The sequence below is a fragment of the Elephas maximus genome, chromosome 4, assembly GCF_024166365.1.
Source record: "Elephas maximus indicus isolate mEleMax1 chromosome 4, mEleMax1 primary haplotype, whole genome shotgun sequence".
Classification (NCBI taxonomy): Eukaryota; Metazoa; Chordata; class Mammalia; order Proboscidea; family Elephantidae; genus Elephas; species Elephas maximus.
The window spans coordinates 116,569,337-116,597,316 of NC_064822.1; the positions used below are offsets into that span (position 1 = coordinate 116,569,337).

The following is a 27,980-nucleotide window of genomic DNA, read 5'->3' on the forward strand; positions in this document are numbered from 1 at the left end:
AAGTCTTCCAACAGTTTATTAGAAAGAATGTAGATATTAAAAAAAATCCCCACTGTCATGAACACAAATTGAGATTTTCAGCTCTGGTATAAGCTGAATAAAAAAAAAAAAAAAAGAAATAATAATAATAATAAAAAAATCCAATAGTGTATTAACATTTTTTCACTCATTTGCCATACTGACAATGAAAATACAAATTTGGTCTAAATGTACAGACTCTCAAGCAACAATGTACAGCCTTTCTTCGTCCTCCATGCTAAGAGATGTAAAAGCTTAAGGGTCAAACAATACCAAATGTACAGGCTTCAAAAACCATCTAAATTAGGGCATTCACTAGTTTTAGCTAAGATACATTTGGAACACTGATGAGTGATCACTTAACGTACAATAATGTGAAGTAAATTTCTTGAAAAATAAAACTTTAGTGGAACAAATCTGAAGATACACCAGAGGAAGAGCAGGTTACCAGTTTAAGGTGTCTGCCAGTTTGTTTCAGCCACTTTGAGCCCAAGTTCTAAAATCTAAAATTTGGTTATCTTTCCTTAAGCTGAGAGCTTCCTATCAAGTCAGTATCTGTGTTACGAAGTAAAGGAGACTTAGGTGAAATGTTTTATTTATTACAACTGCTTTATCAATTGCCTAAGACCTCAACAGTTTCATGAAGTCTGGGAAATGTTCATGCATAAGGTTATTGCCTTAGCTGACTTAAAATTGCCCCCATACAATGGTACATTATCAACCCTTAGTGAAGCCTTTTAAAAAACAAACAAGTTGAAAAATGGGTTAAAGAAGGCAAATAGCATCTGCCTTTAGAGCTATCAACTCAGGAATTCTTCCAATTATGAAATCTTGTAGAGAAGTTATTTTTCTTTCTCAAAATCCCGGTGATGACAATATTCCTTACTCCAGGTCCGGCATTTCTGAAAGAATTTTAAAAAGTATTAAGTACAAAAATATGATCTACCAACTTTTAAAAAGTCTTATTGGAAAAGCAGCCAACAATAGAGTTGTCTTCCTAACGAATTAACTGGTTGTCTTACTATCTTCAAATCATTCAAATTCCTGCTTTAAAGACTATAAAGAAATAATCACTTTTATTTTAAAAACTGTCAACTTCTCTATCCTGACACTTTGGTCTCTGATGTGAAACACTGCTATGTAAGTATACTTTGTACAAAGGCACTTACTTTCATCATCACTGTCTTGTGAGTCCTGCAGAAGGGGGGAAAAAACAGTTACCAAGTTGATCAAAAATTCCTCTGCTAACTGAACAGTTTACTTTAAAGCTGAAACACTATACTTTTTGATTAAAGTAGCAAAGGCATGTGGTTATAACAAGCCTGGAAATTTAATCACTGGACTTGAGCTACCTTCCTGTAAAAGTTGGTGTGTGCCTTTTGGTGAAAATTTAGCCCTCTCTAAATTCCATCCTATCAGTCAGACTAAATCCTGGTACAAAATGGGTCCCTCTATTCTCTCTGCATTCAATGCAAGAGGAAAAATGGTTCAATATGAAGATACTGGAATGACAGAAGACACTGAACTCTAATCTTGGCTATTGGATTAGTCTAAGTAAACATCTTCCAAACTCGAACAACTTTCTACAAGATGTTAACAGAATGGTGAAGGAAAAATGTCAAGAAAGTGGTCTAGTATTCCTCCTCTTACAAATTCACAATGTCCACCTGTTTATTATAGTCTCTGATTAGTCCTGCTGTAAAACCTGTTTATAGTTTTTATTCTTAGTCTAAATGACAAAGCCAAAATAATCACTAAACCAGCTCTTAAGTGAATAGGGTATATGATGCCTTTATGCAACGATTCTTTGGAAATCTGGTCCTTTAAAAATGGTCCATGGACCCCAAGTTCCCTATTAGGTACCCATTCCTCAGAAATGGGGACATTTAAAAAACTGCTTTTCCCTATTAAATTTTTTTGGAAAACCACACACACACACACAAAAAAAAACCTAAAGTCTATAAAACAACCTATAAATACATTGTTTCTTACTATTAAAGTAAACAGAGAAAAGAATTTATAGACTTACATCATCTGCTCCATCTACTTCTGGTAAATCTACATCCTCATCACCACCCATGTTGTTCATCATCTATTTGAAGTGTAAAAATTAGTTTAAAAATTATGTTAAATTAAACCCTAATTATTAGGTTGCATGTCCCAGAGTAAACCTTAAGTCTATCATAAATTTCCACCAATGAAAAACACAAAATAAACATAAGCATCTTCCCTTCTGGAAAAAGGTAGATTATAGGTAATTATGATAAAATCCTGAAAGCTGCAGAAGTTAACTAAGTTCTCAATGAAGAAAGTGAAGATTTACAAAAAGCCATTCATTAAAATATCTATGTATGAAGAAATTAAATACCAAATTCTAAACTGTGGTCACCTCTAACCACTAAGAAAAGAATGGGATTCATTTGTAAGTGAAGGTTTGTATTTTAAGCTAGGTGGCATGTATTTTATATGCTATTCTCATTATGGTTTTAAATACTGTGAAGAACCAATAAATAAAGATGTTAGGAATGATTAGTTTATATAAAAGTTCTGAATACTGAAGACTGAACATCAATAACTACAAGTCAAGAACAGCAAGTAAACATTCTTGAAAGAGGTACACACTGGAAAATCCCCTTGTATACTAAAAAAAAAAAACTACTCATAATAAACTGGGACTAACAAACTTGGAGCACACTTACATAAAGCAGTAATTCCCCACCTTTAGTTGTTTCTAATCATAAAGCAAGCAGTATATTATTTGAAGAGATACGGATAACCAAAGACTAAACAACTATATCAGAAGGAGGAGGAACTTACCTTATACAAAGTTAAAAATTTTTGCCTTTATATTTCAGGAAAAAAAATTACATAACCATGTGCATAACTTTGCTAACAAAATCCGAAGTCTTTAGAAAAATGCTTACCCAGATTTTAGAATTTAAAGGAAGTCTGAAAAGATACCTAGTAAAATCTCTCAGTAAAAATTCTGTGCATAAACATTGTCCTCTTTTAAAGAACTATCTATATGGGATCGAAGTGACAATAGCAGATTGAAAAGTTAGACAGGAAGTTTATGGGGCAGTGAATTTATGTCAACGGGAAGAACAATTCAGAAGAGGGTGAGAACGGGTGCACAACAACTTGAATGTAATCAACACCACTGAACTGTACATGTAGAAATTGTTGAATTGGTTTATGTTCTGCTGTGTGTATTTTCAACAAAAAGAAAATATTAAATGGAAAAAAAAATTCTGTGCAATAATATGAGTAACTAATAGAGTTTCCCTACCTCCAACGGCAGTGGTGAATATTCTTAAATTTCTTTGAGCTAGAAAAATGTGCTCAAAGTATGTCAAGCATCATGCTAGATGCTGAGGATACAATGGCAGTAGCGCTAGAGAGAACGAAACATATTCAAGAGCTCTTTAGTAGGTAAAAGAACAACGGCAACAACAAAAAGATAGTTAATGTTATACTGGGTATAAGGGAGGCAATGAAGGAGAACAATGTTAAGTTCTGACTTGCACAGCTGGATAAATGGTGGCACTAATCACTGAAGGTAAGGAATAACACAATTGAGAACAATCACAAGAATACAATATTCCCTTACCCACCTCCCACCCCCAACTGAAATCAAGGTGCCTGAAACCATGTGAGATGTTAAATAAGCAGTTCCATACACACAGCTGGAAACTTAGCTCCTTTTAAGTGTCCAAATAAAGTCCAGTTAATTGATTTCAAATTGCAATGAGAAATGTATTTCATGAGTCTATTTCCAACTCACAAACTAATGTTCTACATTCTAATCAGCTTTACTCTAGTACATTTGATAAGGTCTATTCTACCTAAAGAGAGATCCTTAATTTTTTTTTTAATGTTGCAATATGTATTTGGGTGACATCTTGGAAGACAGGCTTACGCCTATCTTCTCTAGTATTTGCAAACTAAAAATATCCCTGTATACCTCTCAGTGTGTCTCACTGTATTGACTATGATTCTCATGTTTAAAGATTTATATTCATATTACATGGTCCCAAAATGCAAGCCAATTACTGCATTTATGCTCCAAAAAAGCAACCTGTTCCAATGCTGAAATAAAATCCAGTTGTGCTGGATTGACTGTATGGTTTATTTTTCACCTTTATACATCAACTTTAGAATCTAACTCAATCTAAAAAAAGGAAAGAAAATCATGAAAGAATATTAAACTTCAGGATTAAATGAGCATTAAGATTCTTCTTTGCTGTTACTGCAGAATGGTCCTACAATAATGCATTTCTTAGAGAGAAAAAAAAAAATTTTTTTTTTTTTTTTTTTTTTAAAAGACCAGTAGGTACTGAAAACCATATTAAATGGACTCTATTATGGAGAAGGAAGAAGAATGCATTTAAAAGAACTTACCTCAGAGAAACGGTCAAAATTAGACATGTCTTCATCTGAATCATCTTCCCAGTCTTTCCAATTATTGAAGTCCACACTAAGCCAATTAAGCTATTGACCAACACAAACATCACCTTATGATTAGGTTAAATTCAACTCACTAGTAAGCACCTTGGAAAGACTGCATTTTTCAAACTGTGGGTTCATACGCAGCAGTAGGGCATGAAATCAGCACAAAAAAAGACTAGACTACAACAGAAAAATCAGTGGTATCGAACGTAATAATGGTGAATACAGTTTTACGAAACATCTCCCACAATTGTTATGTATCTATTTGTGTGTTGTTGTTAGGCGCTGCTGAGTCGGTTCCAACTTACAGCGACCCCTACATACAACAGAACAAAACGCTACCTGGTTCAGCACCATCCTCACAGTCAAGGGGGCTCATCTTCTGGCACTGTATCAGACAATGTTCCACTGCTATTCATAAGGTCTTCACTGGCCAATTTTTTCGTAAGTAGATAGCCAGGTCCTTTATCCTAGTCTGTCTTAGTCTGGAAGCTCTGCTGAAACCTGCCCACCATGGGTGACCCAGCTGGTATCTGAAATACTGGTGGCAAAGCAACACGCAAGCCACTGCAGTAGGACGAACTGACAGATGAGTGATTGTACTATACTGCAATGCAATGTTTTTTTTTTTTTTTTTTTACCATGGGTAACTGTCAATGTTTGAAAACCATACATTAGTAACTATATGTACAAATTACGTATCACAAAAATTGGTAAACTTTATGTAGTTCCTTGATAAAAGGTATTTTAAATAAACTTCACCAACAAACCCACCCTTTTAACCAATAAAAAAAAATTTTTTTCCCACGGATAGGATCCAGTCTCAGAGACTGTTGTGACTTATTTTTTCAGTGGCATCGATTACATTTCCACATGATACATGAGTAATTTATAAAGGCTTCTAAGTGTTTATGCAAGAGATTCTGCATCAACTAGTAATTGATCTTATTCTGATCATACTTGGTGTTAAGTTAAAACTAATAAATCTCAAAGTAGAGAAAAAGGCTTTAACAGTATTTAGCTATGTAACAAAAACACCATGTTCCTTATGACAGAAACGTATGGTTTATTTTTCACTTTCATTACTTAAACAAACTTACCTTTGCTCTTTCTTTTGTTAACCTTGGCCATGACTGGCCAGATTCTCCTTTTCGTAAACAACATAAGATTGATCTGTCCGTTCTTTTATGCTTGGAATCCTAAAAACAAAAACAAAACCATTACACCATTTCTCTCTCCAGTGTCACTAAAGGACAGAAAGTAGCTCATCATTCGCCACTTCTCTTTTCTAATTTCTTTCTCTGGACTGAAAAGAACATCCCCAAGACTAAATATTTCACCAACTAACGAATTGCAAAGACAGACCCCAAAGACATCCCTGCACATGATGAATACAATAAAACCTGAAAGAAGTAATAATTAAATATGGTACAACCATGGACCGCTTTAAAGGTTATTCTTAGATACGCATTAGAATCAACTTGATGCCAATGGGTTTGGTTTTTTGTATTCTTAGATGAGCCTTAAGAGCACAATCCTAGGTCTACACAGGGTGAAAAGAGTATGCAGAAATAGTTTGAAAAAAGGGGAAAAGATATTGCAAAACAGAAATATATATCTAGTTACTGTCTCAACTGCTTAAAAAAAATTACTTTTTACTACTAAAAAAAGTACTTGAAGTATGTCCATTTCCTCATGATTTAAATCAGGATTAAGGCATCGAGACTACTTACGTTTGGATCAATACAGTTAAAAAGGTCAATTTCATTTAAATGTTTAAAATTATCACTTCCTCCAAGACAACTGTAAAAAAAAAAAAAAATAAGCCTCTTCAAACAGGTGAAGATTAGTAGTAACTTCTATGAAAATAACAAAACAGCAAGACAGAATTATTGAGACGGCTGAAATAAGCTTTTTACCCAATGATATAAAACAGTAATTTACCTGAATGTAAGTTTGGATTTCTCAAAATTTACATTAACATCTCTACTGTCTTCAACACAAAATTCAATAAAGACATAGTCCCTTCGATCGTACCACTTTGCAGAAGCAGGCTGCCTACAAAGAGATAAAATTAGACAAAGTCAGCTGGAAGGCATTAACTGAATATTTACATAATCTCCGAAGTTTAGCATGTAGTAATATACTCCCCTACTCCATTACAGCATTATTTTGAGGCAGTTTATTACATTTTCAAACTGAAACCATATTCTTACCCTAACCGCTTTATTCCAAGTTACAACACAGGGCTCTAACAAGGTACAAATCTAAAATGGTAGTAATTTAATGATAGGAGGGATCAGATTAATCATTTACCTAGCACATAAGCAGGTTTATGGGCTATTCCTTTAGAGCTCCTAAAATTAAAACCTACAAAATTAATAAATAAGGGAACTAAATCACTGACAAGCAAAATATATTATCCAACATCTCTGCTTAGAATGCTAGGAACTGTGGGGGGGAATAAAAAAATATGGGAAATCAGTCTCTGTCTTCAAAAAAATGTTCTCATCTGCGTCTTATTTCTGACTACATGAAGCAACTTTTTTTTTGGGGGGGGGGGGAAGGCAAACAAGAGCCCTGTTGCTGTTAGGTGCCATCCAGTCAATTGACTCATAGTGACCCCATGTAGCAGAGTAGCATACCCTCCCATAGGATTTTCTAGGCTGTAATCTTCACAAGCCCTGGTGGCACAACGGTTAAATGAGCTGGGCTGCTATCCAGAGGGTTGGCAGTTCAAACCCACCAGCCACTCTAGGGAACCCTATGAGGAAGTTCTACTCTCTCATGTGAGGTCACTACGAATTGGAATCGATTAGACAGTACACAACAATCTTTACAGGAGCAAACTGCCAGGTCTTTTCGCCCCCAGAGCCTCTGAGTGGGTTTGAACTGCCAACCTTTCTTGGTTAGCAACTGAGTGCTTAAATATTTTGCCATTAGGGCTCCTATTAGAGCCCTACCCATGTATAAAACAAACTACCCACAATTCTTCGTCACCAGAAGGTGCTAGAGCACCAAATTCTTTAAAATTGGCAATTAAAGAAGAATTAGGCATTCTTCCTTCCCTTTGTGAACCTCTATTCATGATAATCAGTGCCCGTTCATGAGGGAAACTTTTGATTAATTAATTTCATTTCAATGGATAAAACCATTAATGATTAGATGAAGGTGATGAGAACTTATGATCAATCTTAAAGCATCACAAAAATGGGACAACCATACACACATTGGATTTTGATACGCTATGAAGTAGTCCACGGTACCACGTATGATATATTCTTGTTTTAACTTCAACCTAACCAAACCTTTAAAGCTCACTTCTAGTCTACAGAGAATAGGAAAAGGAACAAGTTACATGATCCTGCAGGCAGTAACAAATCTAGAACATGGCTTTTTTAAACCAGTCAGTGGCATGAAGGAAAAAAGAGAAACTACGTTAAAAGAGACCAAAGAGATGTAGCCAACAAGTAAAATTTGTGAATGTGGTTTTGTATCGTAATTCAAATAAATTAAATATTGAGAGATTACTGAAACAACTCTGGAGATCTGGATGTAGACAGGGTACATATATAGGAATGGTTAGTTTTGTTGGGTGTGGAAGGTATTGTTTTTTAGGAAAATATGTCCGTTCAAGATGAAAACTAAAGCCTGTTAGGTATGCTTGAAATAACTTCAGGAGAGGAAAAAGGCATGAAGTATAATATGGCAAAAGCCTGCTGAGTTTTGAATTTGGATTATTGATATATGCACAGAAACTTACTACTCTATTGACTTTTATGGATATCTGAAAACACTCATAATACCCCTTTTTAATGACATTAAATTACTCTGACATGGTACTCATTTTTCCTTTACAGCAACTCAGACTAATTACGGAATCCCATTAATTTAAGAAATAAAAAAGCAAGAAAATCTTTTCCATTCATTTAGAACACAGAAAAATGGTAAATTAATGTCCAATTAATATTTACTCTAAAATTTCAGAAATTTGTTTTGTTGAACAGCACCTGCTAGTTGCCATTGGTATCTAGATTGCAAATGTTTCTTATTTTTTTAAGAATTATGTCCGAGATTTAATTTAGAATAATCCAGTGGGGTGAGAGGAAGGAAGATAGAGGAAATACAACTGACCCTGTATTGGTAATGGTTAAAACTAAGTGGTGGGTACATGAGGATTCATCGTATCTTTTTTATACATACTTATATGTTGTGGAAACCTGGTGGTGTAGTGCTTAAGTGCTACGGTTGCTAACGAAAAGGTCGGCAGTTCAAATCCACCAGGCACTCCTTGCAAACTCTATGGGGCAGTTCTACTCTATCCTACAGGGTCACTACGAGTCAGACTGGACTAGACAGCAACGGCTATATACATTATCTTTTGTGTTTGAAAAAAATTCCATAATAAAATTAACATAGTTAATGAGAGTACTCTTTTCCCAACGTTTCACAAATAGGTATCTCATTAACCAAAAAAAAAAAAAAACAAAACAAAACCCATTGCTATCAAGTCCATCCTGACTCATAGTGACTCTATAGGACAGAGTAAGAAAATTCTGGTAAATAAAATACTTTTGTAGCCACATTAAACAACATAATCTGAAGATACTTAACTACTATTTACTTTGTAAAAGTTGTATATTAAGAACATATGCATTAACAACTTTCTATACATAAGGCTTCCTAATTAACTTGTGATTTCAGTTAAATCAATACTATACGCTGCACATGGAGTCCTGGTAGGACAATGGCTAAGAACTCGGCTGCTAACCAAAATGTCAGCAGTTCAAATCCACCAGCTGCTCCTTGGAAACCCTATGGAGCAGTTCTACTCTGTCCCATAAGGTCACAACGAGTTGGAATTGGCTCGACGGCAACAGGTTTATATGTTGCACGTAGTAGCAGAAGGCAAGCATGCTGATAATGACCTGGTCATTACAATGGCTATATTAAAAAATACTAGGAGTCCCCTGGGTAGCACAAATGGTTAGGTGCTCAAATACTAGCCGAAAGGTTGGCAGTGCTTTGAAATGGTTCTGCCTGGTTCAGTCACGGATAATGAAGCAAATTTACAGTTTAAAAATGTGGGTGAACCAGGATGATAACTGAACAGGAAAAATTATGGGTTCAAGCCCTGCTAGAAACTTAGTCTTCCTCTTAGAAAATACGAGCAACATGTGCGTTGCGTAACAGCCAAATCTCTTGACCCGCAAAGCTGGAAACAGCAGTGCCTTACTCAAATATGGAGGCTGACGATGCCACTTTGAATGTGTGTCCCTCTCAGGGAAGGATTACCCAATAAGCAAGGTAAGTACGTGCTTACAGCAACAACAAAACGGGGCACCAGTTGTCCGAAGCCAAGATCTACAGATGCCAAGCAAACAAGTAAAATCAAGTGTCGTAGTATAAGAGAGCTGGCAGGGTACTAACTGAAACTGACACCAGCTCCAGTGCTTGGGAACATGCCAGTAGGAAACGAAGTTCACCCGAGGTCATGAGGGCTTTAAGTTATGAGGCCCCAACCACCTCAACATCTTCATTGACATCTCTCTCCTACTGTGTAACTGAAACTCCTTACCTTGGTGGGTCTCTTGGGGGTATACTATTTCTTTCTAATAAACAAGAGGTGAGGATGGGCTGTCAGGTCTAACTCTTGCTACATTCACCCAATACACAACTGATTCATTATGAGCTGTCACTGGGCAAGGACGGGTTATTATTAATAGGTAACAGATCTCTGATCCATCCTGTATATCCATGTCTGCTGATCCAGCAACTCCAATGAGGAGACCCAGTAATGCTCTTTGCCATGATACAAAGACAAGCGTATGCTCTTGCGCACGCCCTAGTAAACAACCAATGGGAGCTCCAATCCTAGATGACGCGCAAAATCGAGGGAACTCAAGTCGACCACTACAATGAATTCCATCAAATTACTTTTCAACCATACAGCATTTACAGAGTTATGTCCTAAGTTTTGTAAATAATACTTGTAACTTTAACATGTTTGGCATACATAAAGATGCAATCTAGCATGCATTTAACAGTAACATGGGTAAATAACTAATATTAACATACCAAATGTCCAATATTGGAAATATTAATATTTATCTAACAAAAAGTTCTATGTATCAAGTGAGTTTTGTTTTTTACTGTCTGTTGCATGGGACACAAGTCTTGATATTTATATATGCTAATAAGGTTATGAGGCACATTGAGAGGACAAAAAATTCAGTGTTTATCGTGCAAAATGTTTGTTTTGAGATGAGTGTTTCTGAATTCGTCTTCCAAAAACACAACAAAGAGCACTTATCACAACATTATATTAAGATTTTATGTATTTCTGTGTAAGGAAAATGAACAATTCCTTGAGGAAAGAAATTAAATGAATATTTACACCATTAAAATCATATTAACGTATTTTTTATTTTCCATTTCCCTTCAGACTGACCTTCTTTTAAGAAATTGATACTGTTACGACTCTCAGAACAAACTTGCTTGTCGAAAAGTGGAGCTATTGTTTCATCAATTATGTACATATTTCCAACTATGGAAGCTGAACAATTCCACAAAGAAATAAAATATACATTTTGCAAATTTTGTATACAACAATTATATTTTTAAAATTTCGTACCAATTGGGTATACCACACATTTAGTTCTCTCTTGTTGACCACATAAGAATGTGCCAGCAGAACTACAATCACATGATTTTTGACATATCTGGCCCTGTTCCCACACACAAAGCAAACCAAAACGTTTCTTCAGATTGAACATACCCTTTTATCTGTGTACCACGCTCTTTGGGATTGCTCTCGCCCCTACAGTGTATCCGCAGTAGTCTAATGAACGACAAAGACACAGCATCGATGGATGGTAAGTGTGCGCGCAAGTTTCAAGTATTTCAAGATGAAAAACATTCGTGGAGACGTGCAAAGGGCCCACCATTAACATCAAATGATGAATGAAATTATTTCCAAATGCCCTGCGCTATTTCTTTTGATCTCAGACGTGAAGAACAAAATTACTTGTTCCAAATCAATTTTTTCTATTTACAAATTTTCAAATATAAATTTGTGTTAATGTCCACATTCAAAGTAAGTTTTATCTATCTTCAGTTACTAAATTTATTTGCTACAATAGAACCAAATGTAAAATGTGACAATTTTACATCCAGGTAAAACGAAATGGCAACAACTAAGGGGAGTACAAAAATGAAATCTTGCAGAAGATAAAAAAGGCTTCCTTCAATGCTCAAGTTTAATGCATGCAAATCACTGTACTAGTAAGGCTAGTGCTGAAATTACTAATAGCGATATATAAACAATTTGTTCCAAATTCCGAATCCATTCCTTGCTGTAGTAAATACATTTCTAGGGTGCAAAGCTAATGTAAAAATCCTAAGAGGGAGTGGCTACTCTGGCCTCCATCTGTTGGCTGTGTATATTGTTTTATTTCCAAACTAGTCAGTCCTAAATTCACTACCGCTGGATTCAGCAATTGGCACAAGCCAAATGATTGAAAAACATGAAACAGTTTGGTACTATACGTGGTCTCAGGCACCCATGGTAGGTCTTAGAACGTATCGCCTGTGGATAAGAGGGAATTACTATACTAGGAAGTGGTTTTGAAACACATTGTTGCTATCATTGTAACAATAGCTGAATGTGGACTATCTTTTTGAGGAAGAAAGAAGTGTCTGGGTTCCCGCAAAATGGAAGTTTTTGAGGTTTACTTGAACTGGTTGCTCAGCCTGATCCATTTTTAGCAGGTCACATCTCAGAAATATGATTAACACAGGAAAGGGCAACCCATCCTCTGTGTCTAAAACAACGTGAAAAATTAATAAACTCAATATGTGATAAAGTTTGATCAGTTACCTTCAGTGAAATAAGTATACCTCAATAGTTCAGTTTGTCTGCAGATTCCACTCCTGGACTCTCTTATACAGATCAGCTATGTATTGTTTTAAGATACGTATCTCCAAAAGATGGGAAACCTGTCAAGGCATTTATCACATTTACTAGCTTAAAAAGTCACTCTGGTGAACAAACTGCAAAATTGGTATTTAAGTGCAGAAGCCAGTCCTATGACAATGCTGCCAATGTCAAGGTGTTATAAAAGCATACAACAGAAAATTTTAGAATGTTATAAAACTGCTGTATTCATACCACATGCTACTTATTCACTTAGTCTTACAGGATGTAGCACAGTAGATTATCGTCCACAAGCAGGTGATTTTTTTTCCTACTGTTCAGTTAGAATACACACTGGAAAGCACATGCTGTAGCAACGAGTGCGATCCTGGAATCATATACTCAGATTCTAGATGCTTTAGAAAATATTGCTGAAGACCAGACACAAACAGTAGATACCAAAAGAGAAGCTTTTGTCAAGAAAACGCAAACACTAGAGTATGTATTTATGTTGGTCATGTGGAATAATATATTGCAGCATTTTCATGGGCTGAGTCAAGCTCTCCAAGATTCAGAATTTAAAGACATGCATAGATCTCTACCAGTCATTACCAATTATTTACGTAGTTTAAAAGAAGAATTTGAGAAATTCAATAACAAAACAAATACGTATTATCAAGCAGTTCACTGTTGCAAGTAGTGATACTCCAGAAGTATCACCGAGTGTCAGGGATCAGTTCTGAGTAACGAAGAACTCCATCATCGATACACTTGAATCTTGCATGAAGAGCCCTTTCAAATAGTTTTTCCTCCTTAAACAATATGGGTATACTGGCTGAAGAATGAACGAAGGCATTCCCAAAATTAGTGCAGCCTTCTTAAATACAAACCTTTACAGAGAAGTTCAACAATTTCATTCTTATGTAAGAACCAACTTAGCAGATTCACTGAAGACAAATTTTACTCATGTAGGCATACATGATTCGATAATAGAAGACACAATGCATATTTCACAAAGTTGAAATTGCTTAACACATATTCCTGACTTTCATGATCAAACTCCACAACAGAATGCTCATTTTTATCCCTAAAGAGACTAAAACCCCTCAGCGTACAACAGTGACTCAAGAAAAACTTGATTATGCTTATTATGTATTGAAGTAGATTATGGTTCAGCAGTTTGTGACGAGAACGCCGAAGAATTTATAAGAGCAAAGAACAGAAAAAAATGTTTTTAATTATAACATGTTTTAGATAAAAAATCTAAAAATAAGTCATTTGTTGTAGTATGTTTCCTCATTAAATTTTCTTTGACATCTTATCATTTGTTCATGTATAATTATATCAGCTGTTACAATAAAAGAATCAAAATTGAAGTACAAGCCAGTTTAAAGCAAAATTGGTGAAAGTCAATTTTTCATTGTGGGAGATCAACAGAATTTTACACTGATGTTTAAACAACTAAATTCACTGGCACATTTTGTTTGCTGTAGATGATCTAGAATATTCTTTTGCAGAAAAAGTGGCATACAGTAAAAATCTGAGTACCCCACACATCCACTAAAAATTTTATAATCCAGTTCATCTCATGCCGCTCCCATGGCATATCCCACTTGTGTATTCAATTGCTAGTATTAATATTACAGACACATTTAAAAAGAAGTTACATCATGGATAGCTAAGACACACAGACACAGACACACACACGTTGTTGTTAGGTGCTGTCAAGTCAGTTCTAACTCACAGCAACCGTACGAACAGGACAAATCACTGCTCAGTCCTGCGCCATCCTCACAATCGTCGCCATGTTTGAGCCCCTTGTTGCAGCCACTGTGTCACTCTATCTCACAGAGGGCCTTCCTCTTTTGCACTGACCTTCTACTTTACCAAGCATGATGTATGTCCTTCCCTAGGGGCTGGTTTCTCCTGATAACATGTCCAAAGTACATGGGACAAAGTCCCACCAACCTCACTTTTCAGGAGCATTCTGGTTCTTCTAAGACAGATTTGTTCATTCTTCTGGCAGTCCACAGTAGATTCAATGTTCTTCACAAACCATAATTCAAATGCATCAACAATTCTTTGGTCTTCCTTATTAATCCCACCTCTCACATGCGTATGAGGCAACTGAAAATACATGACTTGGGTCAGGTGCACCTAGTCCTCGAAGTTGACATCGTTTGTTTTTAACACTTTAAAGAGGTCCCTTTGCAGCAGATCTGCCTAATGCAAAAGTCATTTGATTTCCTAACTATTGCTTCCATGGGCGTTGACTATGGATTCAAGTAAAATGAAATTCTTGACAACTTCAATATTTTCTGTTAATCAAGATGCTGCTTATTGGTACAGTTATGAGAATTTTTGTTTCCTTTACGTTACGGTGTAATCCATACTGAAGGCTGTAGTGTTTAATCTTCATCAATAAGCGCTTCAAGTCCTCTTTCAGCAAGCAATGCTGTGCCATCTGTAATCACAGGTTAATAAGTCTTCCTCTAAACCGGATGGGGTGTTCTTCTTCATATGGCCCAGCTTCTCAGATTACCTGCTCATCGTACACACACACACACACACACACACACATATACATATATATACAGTAAAATGATAAAACCCTGACATACACCTTTCCTGATTTTAAACTACCCAGTATCCACTTCTGTTTCATCTGCCTCTTGGTTTATACATACGTTGCTCACTGGCACAACTGTTCTGGAATTCTCATTCTTCGCAATGTTATCCATAATTTGTTATGATCCATCCACACAGTCGAGTGCCTCTGCATAGTCAATAAAACACAGGTAAAGACCTTTCTGATATTCTCTGCTTTCAGCCCAGATCCATCCGACATCAGCACGATATTCTTCTTTCCACATACTCTTCTGAATCAAGCTTAAATTTCTGGCAGTTCCATCGATGTACTGCTGCAACCATTTTTTAACGATCTTCAGCAAAATTTTACTTGTGTGTGATTACTGATACCGTTCCATGATTTCCGCACTCTGTCAGATCACCTTCTTGGGAATGGGCAAATTATGGATCTCTTCCAGTCAGTTGGCAAGATAGCTAGCTGTCTTCCAAATTTCTTGGCATAAACAAGTGAGTCCCTCCAGCACTGCATTCCTTTGAAATCTCAACTGGTATTCTGTCAATTCCTGGAGCCTTGTTTTTCCACAATGCCTTCAATGCAGTCTGGACTTCTTCCTTCAATGCCATCGGTTCTTGATCGCATGCTACCTCCTGAAAAAGTTGAAAACCGACCAATTCTTTTTGGTATAGTGACTCTGTGTATTACATTTTGTTCTGATGCTTCCTATGTCATTCATTATTTTCCCTGTTGAATCCTACAATATTGGCACTCAAGTCTTTAATTTTTTCTTCATTTTTTTTCAGCCTGAGAAATGGCGAGCATGTTCTTCCTTTTTGGTTTTCTAACTCCCTGCACATTTCATTATTATAATATTTTGTCTCCTTAGAGCCACCCTTTGAAATCTTCTGTTCAGCTCTTCTACTTCATCATTCCTTTCATTCGCTCTAGCTACTCTACATTCAAGAGGAAGTTTCAGTGTCTCTTCTCACATCCATTTTGATCCATTCTTTCCTTCCTTTTTAATGACCTTTTGCTTTTTCATGTATAAAATCCTTGATGTCATCCCACAACCTGTTTCGTATTTAGTCATTAGTGTTCAATGCATCAAATCTATTCTTGAGATGCTAATTTCAGGTGGGATACACTCAAGGTCACACTTTGACTCTTGTGGACTTGCTAATTTTCTCCAGCCTCAACTTAAACTTGCACATGAGCAGTTGATTGTTCCACAGTCGGCCCCTGGCCTTGTTTTGATTGATGATTTGGAGCTTCTCCATCGTCTCTTTCCTCAGATGTAGTCAATTTGGTTCCCGTGTATTCCACCTGGCAGGTCCACAAGTATAGCTGCCATTTACTTGTGTTATTGAAAAAAAGATATCTGCAATGAATAAGTCATTGGTCTTGCAAAATTCTATCATGTGATCTCCAGAGTCATTTCTATCTCCAAGGCCGCATTTCCCAACTACTTATCCTTCTTTGTTTCCAACTTTTGCATTCCAATCACCAGTAATTTTCAATGCATCCTGATTGCACGTTTGATCAATTTTAGACTGCAGAAGATGGTAAAAATCTTCAACTTCTTCATCTTTGACATTAATGGTTGGTGCATAAATCTGAGTAACAGTTGTATTAACAGGTCTTCCTTGTACATGTGTGGACATTAACCTTTCACTGACAACATTATACTTCAAGACAGATCTTGAAAAAAAAAAAAAATTTTTTTTTTTGGACAATGAATGTGATGTCATTACTCTTCAATGTGTCATTCCCAGTAGACCGTATGACTATCCGATTCAAAGTGGTCAAAACCAGTCTCTTTCAACTTACTAAAGCCTAGTGATCTTCATGCTTTTCATTTCATTTTTACAACTTCTAGTTTTCCTTGATTCACACTTCATACAATCCACGTTCCAATTACTAATGGATGTCTGCCGCTGTTTTATCATTTTAAGTCCTGTCACATCAGGCAAAGAAAGCTTTATTAAGGTCCACTCTACTTTGAGGGGGCAGCTCTTCCTGAGTTGTATTTTGAGTGCCTTCCAACCTGAGGGGCTTGTCTTCCAGTACGGCATGAGACAATGTTCCTGCTGTTATCCATAAGGTTTTCACTGGCCAATCTTTCCAGAAGTAGACCGCCAGGTCCTTCTTACTAGTCTGCCCTAGTCTGGAAGCTCTGCTGAAACCTGTCCACCATGGGTGACCCTGCTGGATTTGAAATACCAGTGACACAGCTTCCTGCATCACAGCAACACACAAGCCACCACAGTATGACAAACTGAAAGACAAACATGTATGTATGCATATGTAAAACCCACTCCCGTCGATTTGATCTGACTCACAGTGACCCTACAGGACATAGTAGTACTAGCCCACAGGGTTTCTGAGGAGCAGCTGGTAGATTTGAACCGCCAACCTTTTGGTTAGCAGCCGAGCTCTTAACCACCGAACCCCCAAGGCTCTGAGTGTGCGTATATATATATGCGCGTGTGTGTGTATATATGTATATATATATGTATGTGTGTATATATGTGTGTGTATATATATATATGTATATCTCACACACCCTGTTCCAATGAATGAGTAAGCAGAGGCAGGGGCACCACAGATTACCAAGTTTTAGGGCCCTCACATGCCTTAATTCAGCCCTGGTTGCTCTCCACAGTCCTGGCAATAGTCTAATCTCCCACTTCTAAAATCTCAGGTTTCTGAAAGGGCTCACTGCTCTTCCAAGCCTCCCATTTCAGGGCTTTGACCCGTAATTTTCCCTGTTCAGTTATAATTCTGCTACACCAAATTAAAAATAATTTGGGTCTGTTCAGTATTCGCTTCGTTGGCCACAACTGAACCAGTCTGAACCCGTTCAAAACCCTGATTCAACCCACACAGAGGCCTGATGACCTGCTTCTGAAAGGCCACAACCTTGAAAACAGTACGTAACAGTTCTACCCTGCACACACTGGGTAGCCCTGAGTTAGAATTGACTTGACAGCAACTAACAACATATTTAAAAACTGAACACAGTGTAGAGGTGTTCAGTCATATTTAAGAATGTTGGCACCAGATAGAATCTTTTTTTCTTTCCTCAAATTCACATCCAACAATCTAGGCTTATATAATTTTCCAGATAATAAAACAGATCTAATTGATCTAAAGGAGGGGTCACCTCAAGAGCTAAGAACAGTCTTCATATTTTTAAAGAGTTATAAAATATGAATGTGGGACTGAGACATCTGTGACCTGCAAAGCCTAATCTTTACTAGCTGACCCTTTATAGAAATTTGCTAACCCTGATCTAAACCGTCAAAAATACAATTCTGAGGGAGGGGGAAAAAAAAAGGCCTATTTAATCCAAGCCAGTAAACAGCACATATTCAAAAGTAGAACTGAATGTTTATGACTCCCTTTTGCCATCTATGAGGTTCACAATACTTTTTTTTCTCATTAACCCACAAAGAGGCGCTAGTTTAACTCTAGTTCCTAGACTAGTTACATTGGATTCATGTCCATCTTCTATACTATCACTGGCAAAATTTCTAACAATTGTGTAAGTCTGATAATTCATTTTATTAGTAACATACCCACAATATGCAAACACTTTTCCACCTCTGCATACAATATATAAATAATCCACTACTTTAAAAAGGGTGGAAAGAAACACACAGTAAGACATTCCATGCTCTTCTGACAAGCTCTTCAAAGCTCAATATTAAGAGCTGTATGCCAATTCAAGCAATTAAATTTTGTATAACCTAAAATTCTCTTCTATAGTTGAGTTTCAGTCAGTCTTGCAAGGACAGAGTGGAAACCGTATTTGTTCCCAAATACTACAGGTTTTAATATGCTAGAAACTAATGGGTTCTAATTCTAATTTGTAGAAACGACAAGCACCACTCTATTAAAAAAAAAAAGCACCAGCAAAGCCAAATAGGAAAAAATTGCAAAGGAAAATTTCCCCATTATTGCAATTCTTTTGATAGTTTACTATGTGCAAGTCATACTGAATTATAAAAAATAATTAAAACACCTGAAATTATTTTTTTTTTTTAGGGAAAAAATAATTGCAACAGTAGAGGCATGCTGACAAATAAAATTAATAGAAAAATCCAAGAAACACTGGATATGCACCCACTCCTTGTCAACTACCTCATTATCTGACATTATGCATTTAGAATAGTAAAAAAGCTACTATTCAACTATTTTGCACATTAATAATGTATGTCTGGCAGTAATGAATGTTGAGGTGCAAGGCAGAGTAACCCCGAGAGTGAGAGCTAAGGTTATGTGTCAACTTTGGCCCTGATTCTCAGTGGTCTGGCAGTTGTGTAATGATGTAGTTATCCTCCATTTTGTGATCAGATGCAGTCAACCTCCATTTTCAAATAACGCCGATTTTCACATAACGACCTGGTCTTTGGAACCTTAACATGTTGATAAGTGAGTAGCAGGTGTAACAGAATTTTACAGCATATGACACTTCTCTAACATTCAACACTTTGGGCAAAGCTCCAACATCTTTATTTCCTTTTTCTCTCGAATTTCCAATCTCCCGTAGTTTTTATAAGCAGTTACTCTGGACCATCACATAGCAAGCCTGATAAATCTGAGATCTATATATCAGAGGAAACCCTGGTGGTGTAGTGGTTAAGTGCTACGGCTGCTAACCAAAGGGTTGGCAGTTCAAATCCATCAGGTGCTCCTTGGAAACTCTATGGGGCAGTTCTACTCTGTCCTATAGGGTCGCTATGAGTTGGAATCAACTCAACTGCACTGGGGTTTTATATATCAGAATTTAGTAAAACAAAACAAAATTTTCAGAATGCAATGTAAAGCCTACAAATCTTAGTTAATACCATATTAATTCAAATTTGGAAAGGGAGATGGGAGTACAAACACACAAACACACTCTTCATTTCCCATACAATTACACAGAATTCCACATCATTCTGCTTTATTTCCCCTAGCAATCTAACCTTTAATACCTTTGTCTAATGGCAGTCCCCAATCAGATTTTTTTTTAAATAGTTTCTACCATATGCAAGTATAACGACTCATTGTTAATATTTGAATTATTATTGTAAATCACTGGAAAAAAATTTAGATACTATCAGCTGATCATATACCCATACAGAGAAACAAATGTACTAGAGAAAAAGATGCCATTTAATAAAAATGCTCCACTTTTGTACGAGTATTCCAAGGACTGCAAAATGTGATACAGACATATACTAATTAACAAGAATCTTAATAGATATAAAAATATTTTCCCGTTTAATCATTAAGTTTTTCGGAGTCTCTGCATGGTGTAGACAGTTAATGCACCCGGATACCAAAAAAAAGTTTGAAAGTTCAAGTCCACCCAGAGGCAGCTCAGAAGACATGCTTGGCCATCTACTTCTAAAATATCAGTCGCTGAAAATCCCATGCAGCACAGCTTTACTCTGACACCCACGGGGTCACCATGAGTCAGTTGACTCAACAGCAATTGGTTTTATAAATTTTTATCTTCTATTAATGGTCTCATACAGAAATCAACCACAAACACAGAAAAAAGTAAAAGTTTAACTGGATTAATTTTGACTGAAAAGCTTTCTTCAGATTAAGGGGAAAAAAAAAAAAAAGGAAGGGAAGGTTAAAGAGTAGAATCAGTTAAAGGGGTATCTATGGTGCGGATCCAAGGTTGAGACAGATTGATCTGACCAAAACGTAACCAATAAACTAAACATTCCCAAAATAATCTCCTCACAAGCAAGTCAAATACATTTTGAGAGTATATACTGACTTTGTGTTACCTCTTTTCCAGGCTTCCCAAAACACAGCAAAAAGCCTTAATATAAAACCGAGGATTTGACTTATAGATGACTCTTAAAAACTCTTTCAATCCCCAACTGCCAATCTACTTTCCAACCAGTATAATCCAGAACAGTTAATTTGACTTTAGGTGTTATATACTAGATGACAGGACCAACAGTAGGAGACGCCAATTAGTCCCACCTCTCACAGGCAAGCACCTCATGTAGCAGTCATACAGCTAAATGTATTCTGAGCTCAGATCATGCATGGAAAGTCTAAACATTCTCTGTTAAACATTTACTGGACGTGGTGCCAGCCAACTGTTCTAAAATTCTAGATATGGAAGTCAACAAAACAAAGACAAAATTCCCTGCCCTTAAACTTACATTCAAATTCGATGAAATTTTAATCAAAAGCCTTCTCCTAAGAAATAATAGGGGAGATGAGAGGAATCAGATTCATTACTAAAAATGGTTTATCCTTCTTGAGGCATAAATAGGTGGTGCATCACAGGGTAGCTTTCCTTAGTAATATATTCTCCAATAGTACAAAACCTCACATACTTTATTCAAAATAATAATCCTCTTGAGTGTTTTCTTCATGGAGCATGTTTGTCTGAATTAAAGATCACTATGAAATTTGGAAACAGGAATCAGAAGACTAGCTCTTTACTGTTGTTCATTGCCGTGTATTCAATTCCAACTCAAGGCCACCCCCATGTATGCACAGTAGAACTGCTCCACAGTTTTTAAGGCTGTGACCTTTCAGAAGCAGATCACCAAGCCTGTCTTTCAAAGTACCTCTGGGTGAGCCTGAACTGCCAACCTTTCAGCTAGTAGTCTAGCGCTTAACTGTTTGTACCACCCAGGTACTCCTAGATACATATCTTCAAATATCATACAAGAAAAACAAAACTCATTAAAACAAAATCAGCAGCAAAAAATAAAGGATGTTAGAAAGATGAGATTTACTTTTTTTTTTTAAAGTTTGTGAACTGGTATATCATTTGCAAAAGAGACTTAAGACACCGGTAAATTTATTTGTTTGTGGTAAGTAAAGAGACATGAACACAATGCTACAGAAAAGGAAAACATAGTCTTAGGTTCATAGACTGAGTAGTTTTTCCTTAAGTAGTTATCCAAAGTCCTGCCTACATGTGTCAGAAACCGAACTCTCGCTCATACACATATTCTTTGCTCAGAGAAACTCCAAGATATGCCTCATGTATTTGCAGATCTGCTATACATCAGCTGTACTATAATAAAAAACTTCCTGGAAAGGAGATCCACATGAACATGCTGTCCTGCAATTCCCAAGGCGCATGGAGGCACTGTAAACAAACTTCCAGGGTCGTGGGAGAGTATTTTAAAGGAGAGGGTTGCGGTGCAGCTAATATAATATGGCCCTTTTAGCCACAAAGTATTTGTGACTCCTACAAAATGATTGTGTGGGACTACACAAATAAGGTGCTTATAGCCCACTAAGGAGATGGGACAACTTGATGCTAATACAAATAAGGTGCATGGAACCGTAATGAGGGGATTGGTCAGTTTTGCCATCCTGCTAGACTTAAAAGGGAAAGATAGAGCTAAAAAGCTGAACACCTTCATAGGCAAGAGGTTTGCTGGCAGAGTGGGGTGTCCCTGGGCACTTATTGGCAGATTTTTGGTGGCTGCTGAAAGAAAAAGACAAGTGCCTACATAAACCAATAGGGAACAGAAAGTGAGATGGAAATACCTAATCTGATTTCATGGTTTCAGAAGTTATACAGTGACCAAAAGGCATACATAGCCTATCAGTAAGTAGTTACGTAAGAAAAAAAATGTTTTCTTTAAACTTACACTATTTTTTCAAACAGCTACTAGGTTGTTCAGGACACTGGTGGTTCAGTGATAGAATTTACACCTTCCATGCAGGAAACTGGAGTTCGATTCCAAGCCAACGTACGTTATGTACAAACACCACCCATCTGTCAGTGGAGGCTGCATACTGCTATGATACTAAACAGATTTCAGAGGAGCTTCGATTCTAAGATGGACTAAGAAGAAGGGTCTGGCAATACACTTCAGAAAAATCAGTCAATGAGAACCCCAGGGACCACAATAGCCCCATGCGGTTGTGCACAGGGTTGCTATTGAATTGTGGGCCTACTTGATGAAAGCTAACAATACTACTAAATTGTTAGGACAAAATATTATACTGCTTGGACCCAATTAGCTAATAAATAGAACTACCTAGCACTATAGTGAAAAAATTACCAAGATATCAAGGGCAACACAATCCAAAAATGTTTGTGAACCTCTATGCTAGCTCTTTTGTTAAAATAAAAACAGAGATTAAAGTTGTTCATAAAGCCTCCCCGCCCCCCCCCCCCCAAGTTAGTATGTTTCTTCCAGGGCTTCAAACAGGTTCTGCCCGACTCAGCCACAACTGAGGAATCATTCACTGTAACAGATTCAAATTTTAAAGTTATGGTGAACCAGGAACATAGCCAGAACAGGAAAAACTATGGGTCAAAGCCCTGGTAGAAAGTTAAACTCCCTTTTAGAGAACAAGAACAGCGTATGTGTTGCATAGCAACCAAATCTCTTGCCATCAATTCTGAGCAGCCTGCAACAGCGCTGCCCCACTGAAAGACGGCAGCTGACTGCGCTGCTTCACGTATGTGTAGCTCTTCTACAGTCCTGCCAATAACCCAATCTCATTTATCAGACTCCTGAAAGGGCTCACTATGCCACTTTCTAATCTCCTATTCCAGGGTTTCAACTCGGAATTTTTCCCATTTAGGGTACTGTGGGAAACTCTGGTGATGTAGCGGTTAAATGCCACAGCTGCTAACCAAAAGGACGGCAGTTCGAATCCACCAAGTGCTCCTTGGAAACTCTATGAGGCAGTTCTACTCTGTCCTTGACTTGAAGGCAGTGGGTTTGGTTTGGTGTACTGTGCCACATCTGCCAAACTGTAAAACTTCAGGTCCTGTTTCGCTTCAATGGCCATGAACGAAACGGTTTGAACCAGTTCAAAACCCTGGTTTCTTCCAAACAACTCTATGACCTTGAATTCTCATTTTTGTACATTCTTCCCTTTAACATCCCCCAAGCAGATAAAATAATTTTTCTTCACATGAATGACTCAAACAAGGTCAACTGTCTATCTTTTATTATCTCCATTACAGAAAAATTTTAAGGCCTCAGTGCTCTATTACTGCATGTTAGGAAGTGGCACAGATTTTAACCTAAGTAGTAGTTTATATGATGAATAAAAATGAACTCCAGGACAACCTGGGAAATTGCTATTCCCCTTCTTGTGATGTGGAAAAAACATACTTTCTGTAAGGAATTCCAACAGCATTGGAACCAACTCCTTAGGATACTAATTAGCACTGCGTCAATTGCTATTTTAAGAGCTAGATACTGAATCTAAAAAAAAAAAAAAAAAAACTTAATAAACTGTGGTTTGTATCATCTCAGTACACAAAGATAATTAAATATGCTGTAAAAAGACCCTGACGTAAACACTACCAATAAAGCATGTCTACATAAGAAGAGCAACTATGGCACAGAAAATCCATAAAAGCGCATTTTATTTGACTTTGGAATACATGGCTGCAGAAGGGCATACTGCTCAAGGAAAGGTTGAAAGTAATCAGAATTTTTCTGGAAAATGGTTACGTTCAAAGGTGTCCTGGGGAAGTGGGTCTCAATTTAAAATCTATTATTGCCAATTCATATAGTAAATAATAAAAAGTCTAGTATTCACTTTGTATTTCCTGAGAAATACGGCAGACACAATTTTCCCTTGAAAAACTGAGATAAAATATGATTTAAGTTTTTCTGTTTGTTTAGGTTTATTCTAAAAAGTTGCCATTACACTTATTTTTTTTTTTTCTTAATACGGGGCTATCACTAATCACATAAGACCCTAAAATGATAATAGCTTCTAGAGGGGTTTAAAACAAGAAAACACAATTTTCCAGGAGAATCTTAGTTTAGCATGTAATACTGGCTTGCGAAGCAATCTGTCATGTCCAGTTTCTACTGCCTTCTAGTTAAAGTCTAACTAAGTATAAAAACAAAAGAAAATCCAGTTACCAGGTTACAGTGTTAGGAAATCAACGCTGAACAAAGGCCATCATCAGTTACTCTTCCCATATCTATCAAATGCGCATTTTAAATAGAAATTAACTATATACCACATGCTCACTATAACAATTTGTTTTGGAAGCTGAAGACTGATCAATTCCATGAAAGCTATGTAATGGCAAAGTTAAGATTTTAACCAACGTTCAAAACAGTCACTGTTGTTTCTAGACAACCTACCCACACCCTGCAAGATTAGGTTTGGGTAAGTATTAAAGGCGGGAGAACCAAACCAAACCCACCGCCAGAGTTGGTTCTGACTCACAGAGACACTTTAGGACAAAGCAGAACTGTTCCATAGGGTTCCCAAGGAGTGCCTGGTGGATTCGAACTGCTGCCCTTTTGGTTAGCAGCCAAACTTGTAACCATTATGCCACCAGGGTTTCCCAAATGCAGGTGGGAAGTGCTAAATTCCCACTCTCCTTTAAGTAGGATAGATCCAGCGCTCCTTTCTAAGTCACTTGACAAAACTTTTATAACGTGATTAAGGCTTAAAGAATCTTAACTGGGAAATCACTAATAAAAAGCTTTCAAATACAGGAAAAACACCCAAAATCCTTAAGACATCCAGCATAAACGTCTCTCCACATTAAAAAATAGTTTATTACAGGCATCGACAAAATGAACCCTTATCAGCCAGACTGTTCCTAGGACTAGATGACCCAATCAAAGGTCTCTTCCAACTCAAATAGCTCACTTAAGTTCAACAAGATCTCCAGAAGAACTTACAAGATGGCACATATTGAACAAACAATTTAAAGAGGATGAAATTTACCTGGTTCCCTCAAAGGAACCAAAGAAAAGGTAGAGTCTTGTAAGTATAGCCTATCCACTGCTTTTTTGCAAGTTTGCTACACTTTTCATCTGAGTTTTTACATATCTACATAGCCTTAAGTTTCATTACTTATTAAACCACATTATGCGATCTCCAAAAAGTGTTTTATTTTAAACACGTTATTTCTTCATGAAAAGATTTTTACTTGGCTACATTGTTAAAAAAAAAAATTGGTACTTTTATCTGACAATTTTCTCCTCTACTAAGAATTCCCAAAGTATACAAGGCTTAACCTCTTCAGTAACAACTACTGACTAGGGGAAACTTAAGGGGAGTAATGGGAAGATTTCAACAAAAAATATAAAGCTTACAGTTCTCGATTTATAAACAAACATTTTGGGAAGTTTAATACATACTTCCCTGAATTCAATTAGGATGGACAAGAACTCCACATCAAATTTAGTATTAATCCTACTCTATCTTCCAGACTGACACATTATTTAGAACGAAGATTTCAAAGGGAAAAGTAAAACCTGTTTTATATAGATTCAAATCTTCCATTAGATGCCACTTCTGTGGGAGAAAAAAAATTCTCCAAAATTCTAATATATTCTCACAAGAAAATACATGCTTTATTATTGAGGCTTGTTCTCAGTCATCAATTGGCTATAGCATATCCCTCATTTACACATTTAGATTTCTGGCCCAATATACTCACCATCAAGATCACTGTGTTACTGAGTAAAACTTAAAAATTCAACGTTATTTTGTGTTCAATACGTACCCTTATTTTAAAAAATAATCTATAAATTAAAAAAAAAATTTTGGGCCACAAAGTGTCATTTTTTCATAGGAATAAAAATGGTTCCAGTTTTTTGTTCTCCATATATCACTTTTTGGGTCAGTTAGTAACAAAAACTCTACAAAATCGGCAGTTCTTACATCTGAAAAGGTACACTTTTTCCTAACAATGTATGGTCTAGAAGTGGCAGTACCAAGAATTCTTACTTGGTTAAAATCACCAAGCTTTTGTTATAAGAAAACTAAGATACATAAAAAATCTGTAGTCACCTGCATATAAACAAAAATTTAAACAAGAAAGCAATTACATACCTATTTAATCTTTACTTAAATTGTGGTACCATAATGATACTTCTTCTGAAGTTTTAATGTGAAACATGGAAAATGCCCACAAATATCTTTCGGTTCGACACGTGCAAAACTACCTGCTTAATAGTTTAACTCCTCGCTGCCAGGAACACGGCTGAGTTTTGGCAACTTTCATTCCTTTCAAGAGACTGGAGTTAGGAGAAGGCCCGAAGGACCCATACTCAACAAATCAAGACGCCCGAGAGGGAAGTAAGTCGTGGTGACGGCGTGGTCTCTAGTTGCCTAGCAGTACCAGTCGCTCACGGCGGAGGGCCGCATGGTGCTCCACCAGCGAGCACCATCAGTGTTCTGGTCGCACCCACCACAGGTGCATTTGGCCCAGGGCCTGGTCCTGGCATCACGGAGCAGTAGAACCAGACTGCCCAAGAAGCAAAGTGGCAACCCACGATAGTCCACGCCTCCAGAGCGTCCGCATGGCCAAAAGCTCACAGATTAAGGCCTAAAGCTAAATTACGCAGAGTTACGGGTAACCCAGAGCGCGAAAGGGAGGGAAACTGAAATTTTCCAGCACCGGGGCGCTGAGGGAGGTTTAGAGGGGAGAAAAGCGGCCATGTGGAAGAAAAATATCCTCCACCCGCAAACAGTAACCGGAACAAGGACACTAGACCTCCCATCCCCAGGCAGGAACGACTGCCACCACAGAGGGAAGCATGCAAGCAGAGGAGCGAAGGGGGGGGGGAGTAGGGGCCAGCTTCCCGGCAGCCACCGGCGTGGCCTCGGCCTCCCTCTGAGCCGACCTTCGCTTGGCGGGGTGTCGCACTCACATTGTGAACGGGGCAGGGGACAGGTGGGCGGGCCTCTCTGGCGGCAGCTGCTGGGGAATTGACTCCTCTAGGGTGGCGACTCCGGGATTTTCTCCCCGGTCGTGGCCTCCTTTCGCTTCCTTCAGACGACGGCGGCGGCGGTCGCAGCGGGCTCGGCCTGGGTCCCCAGAATGCAACGCGCGGAGAGAGCGGCTCCTCCGGTCGGAGAGAGGAGGAAAGTGTAGGAAAAGGGGCGCGAGGACAGAGAATGAACGTGCGTGCGTGCAAGCGAGGGGTGGTGAGGCCGGGCGGCGGCTGGTGACGCAGCAAAATACCCGGGCCCTGCCGCCGCGCGTGCGCAGTCCTTGTTTTCGGGCTCCGGCGCGGCTTTCTA

At 37.5% G+C, this 27,980-nt stretch overlaps 1 protein-coding gene across 1 annotated transcript; it reads right to left on the minus strand.

The window, feature by feature from the left end:
• PTGES3 (prostaglandin E synthase 3) lies at window positions 1-27,980 on the minus strand. The gene is made up of 8 exons (XM_049883608.1): window positions 27,608-27,980; window positions 6,412-6,525; window positions 6,201-6,270; window positions 5,568-5,666; window positions 4,420-4,509; window positions 2,048-2,110; window positions 1,188-1,212; window positions 1-920 (listed from the first exon to the last, which is right to left on the minus strand). Coding segments are annotated over exons 1-8 (483 nt in total). The 5' UTR covers window positions 27,610-27,980; the 3' UTR covers window positions 1-900.

What these genes read in the sequence shown, in the direction of transcription:
- PTGES3 (XM_049883608.1), bottom strand. An exon ending in TAACAAAAGAAAGAGCAAAG is followed by an intron (nt 4,510 to 5,567) that starts GTAAGTTTGTTT and finishes GTTGGTCAATAG; the next exon opens with CTTAATTGGCTTAGTGTGGA. An exon ending in AAGTAGATGGAGCAGATGAT is followed by an intron (nt 1,213 to 2,047) that starts GTAAGTCTATAA and finishes CCCCTTCTGCAG; the next exon opens with GACTCACAAGACAGTGATGA.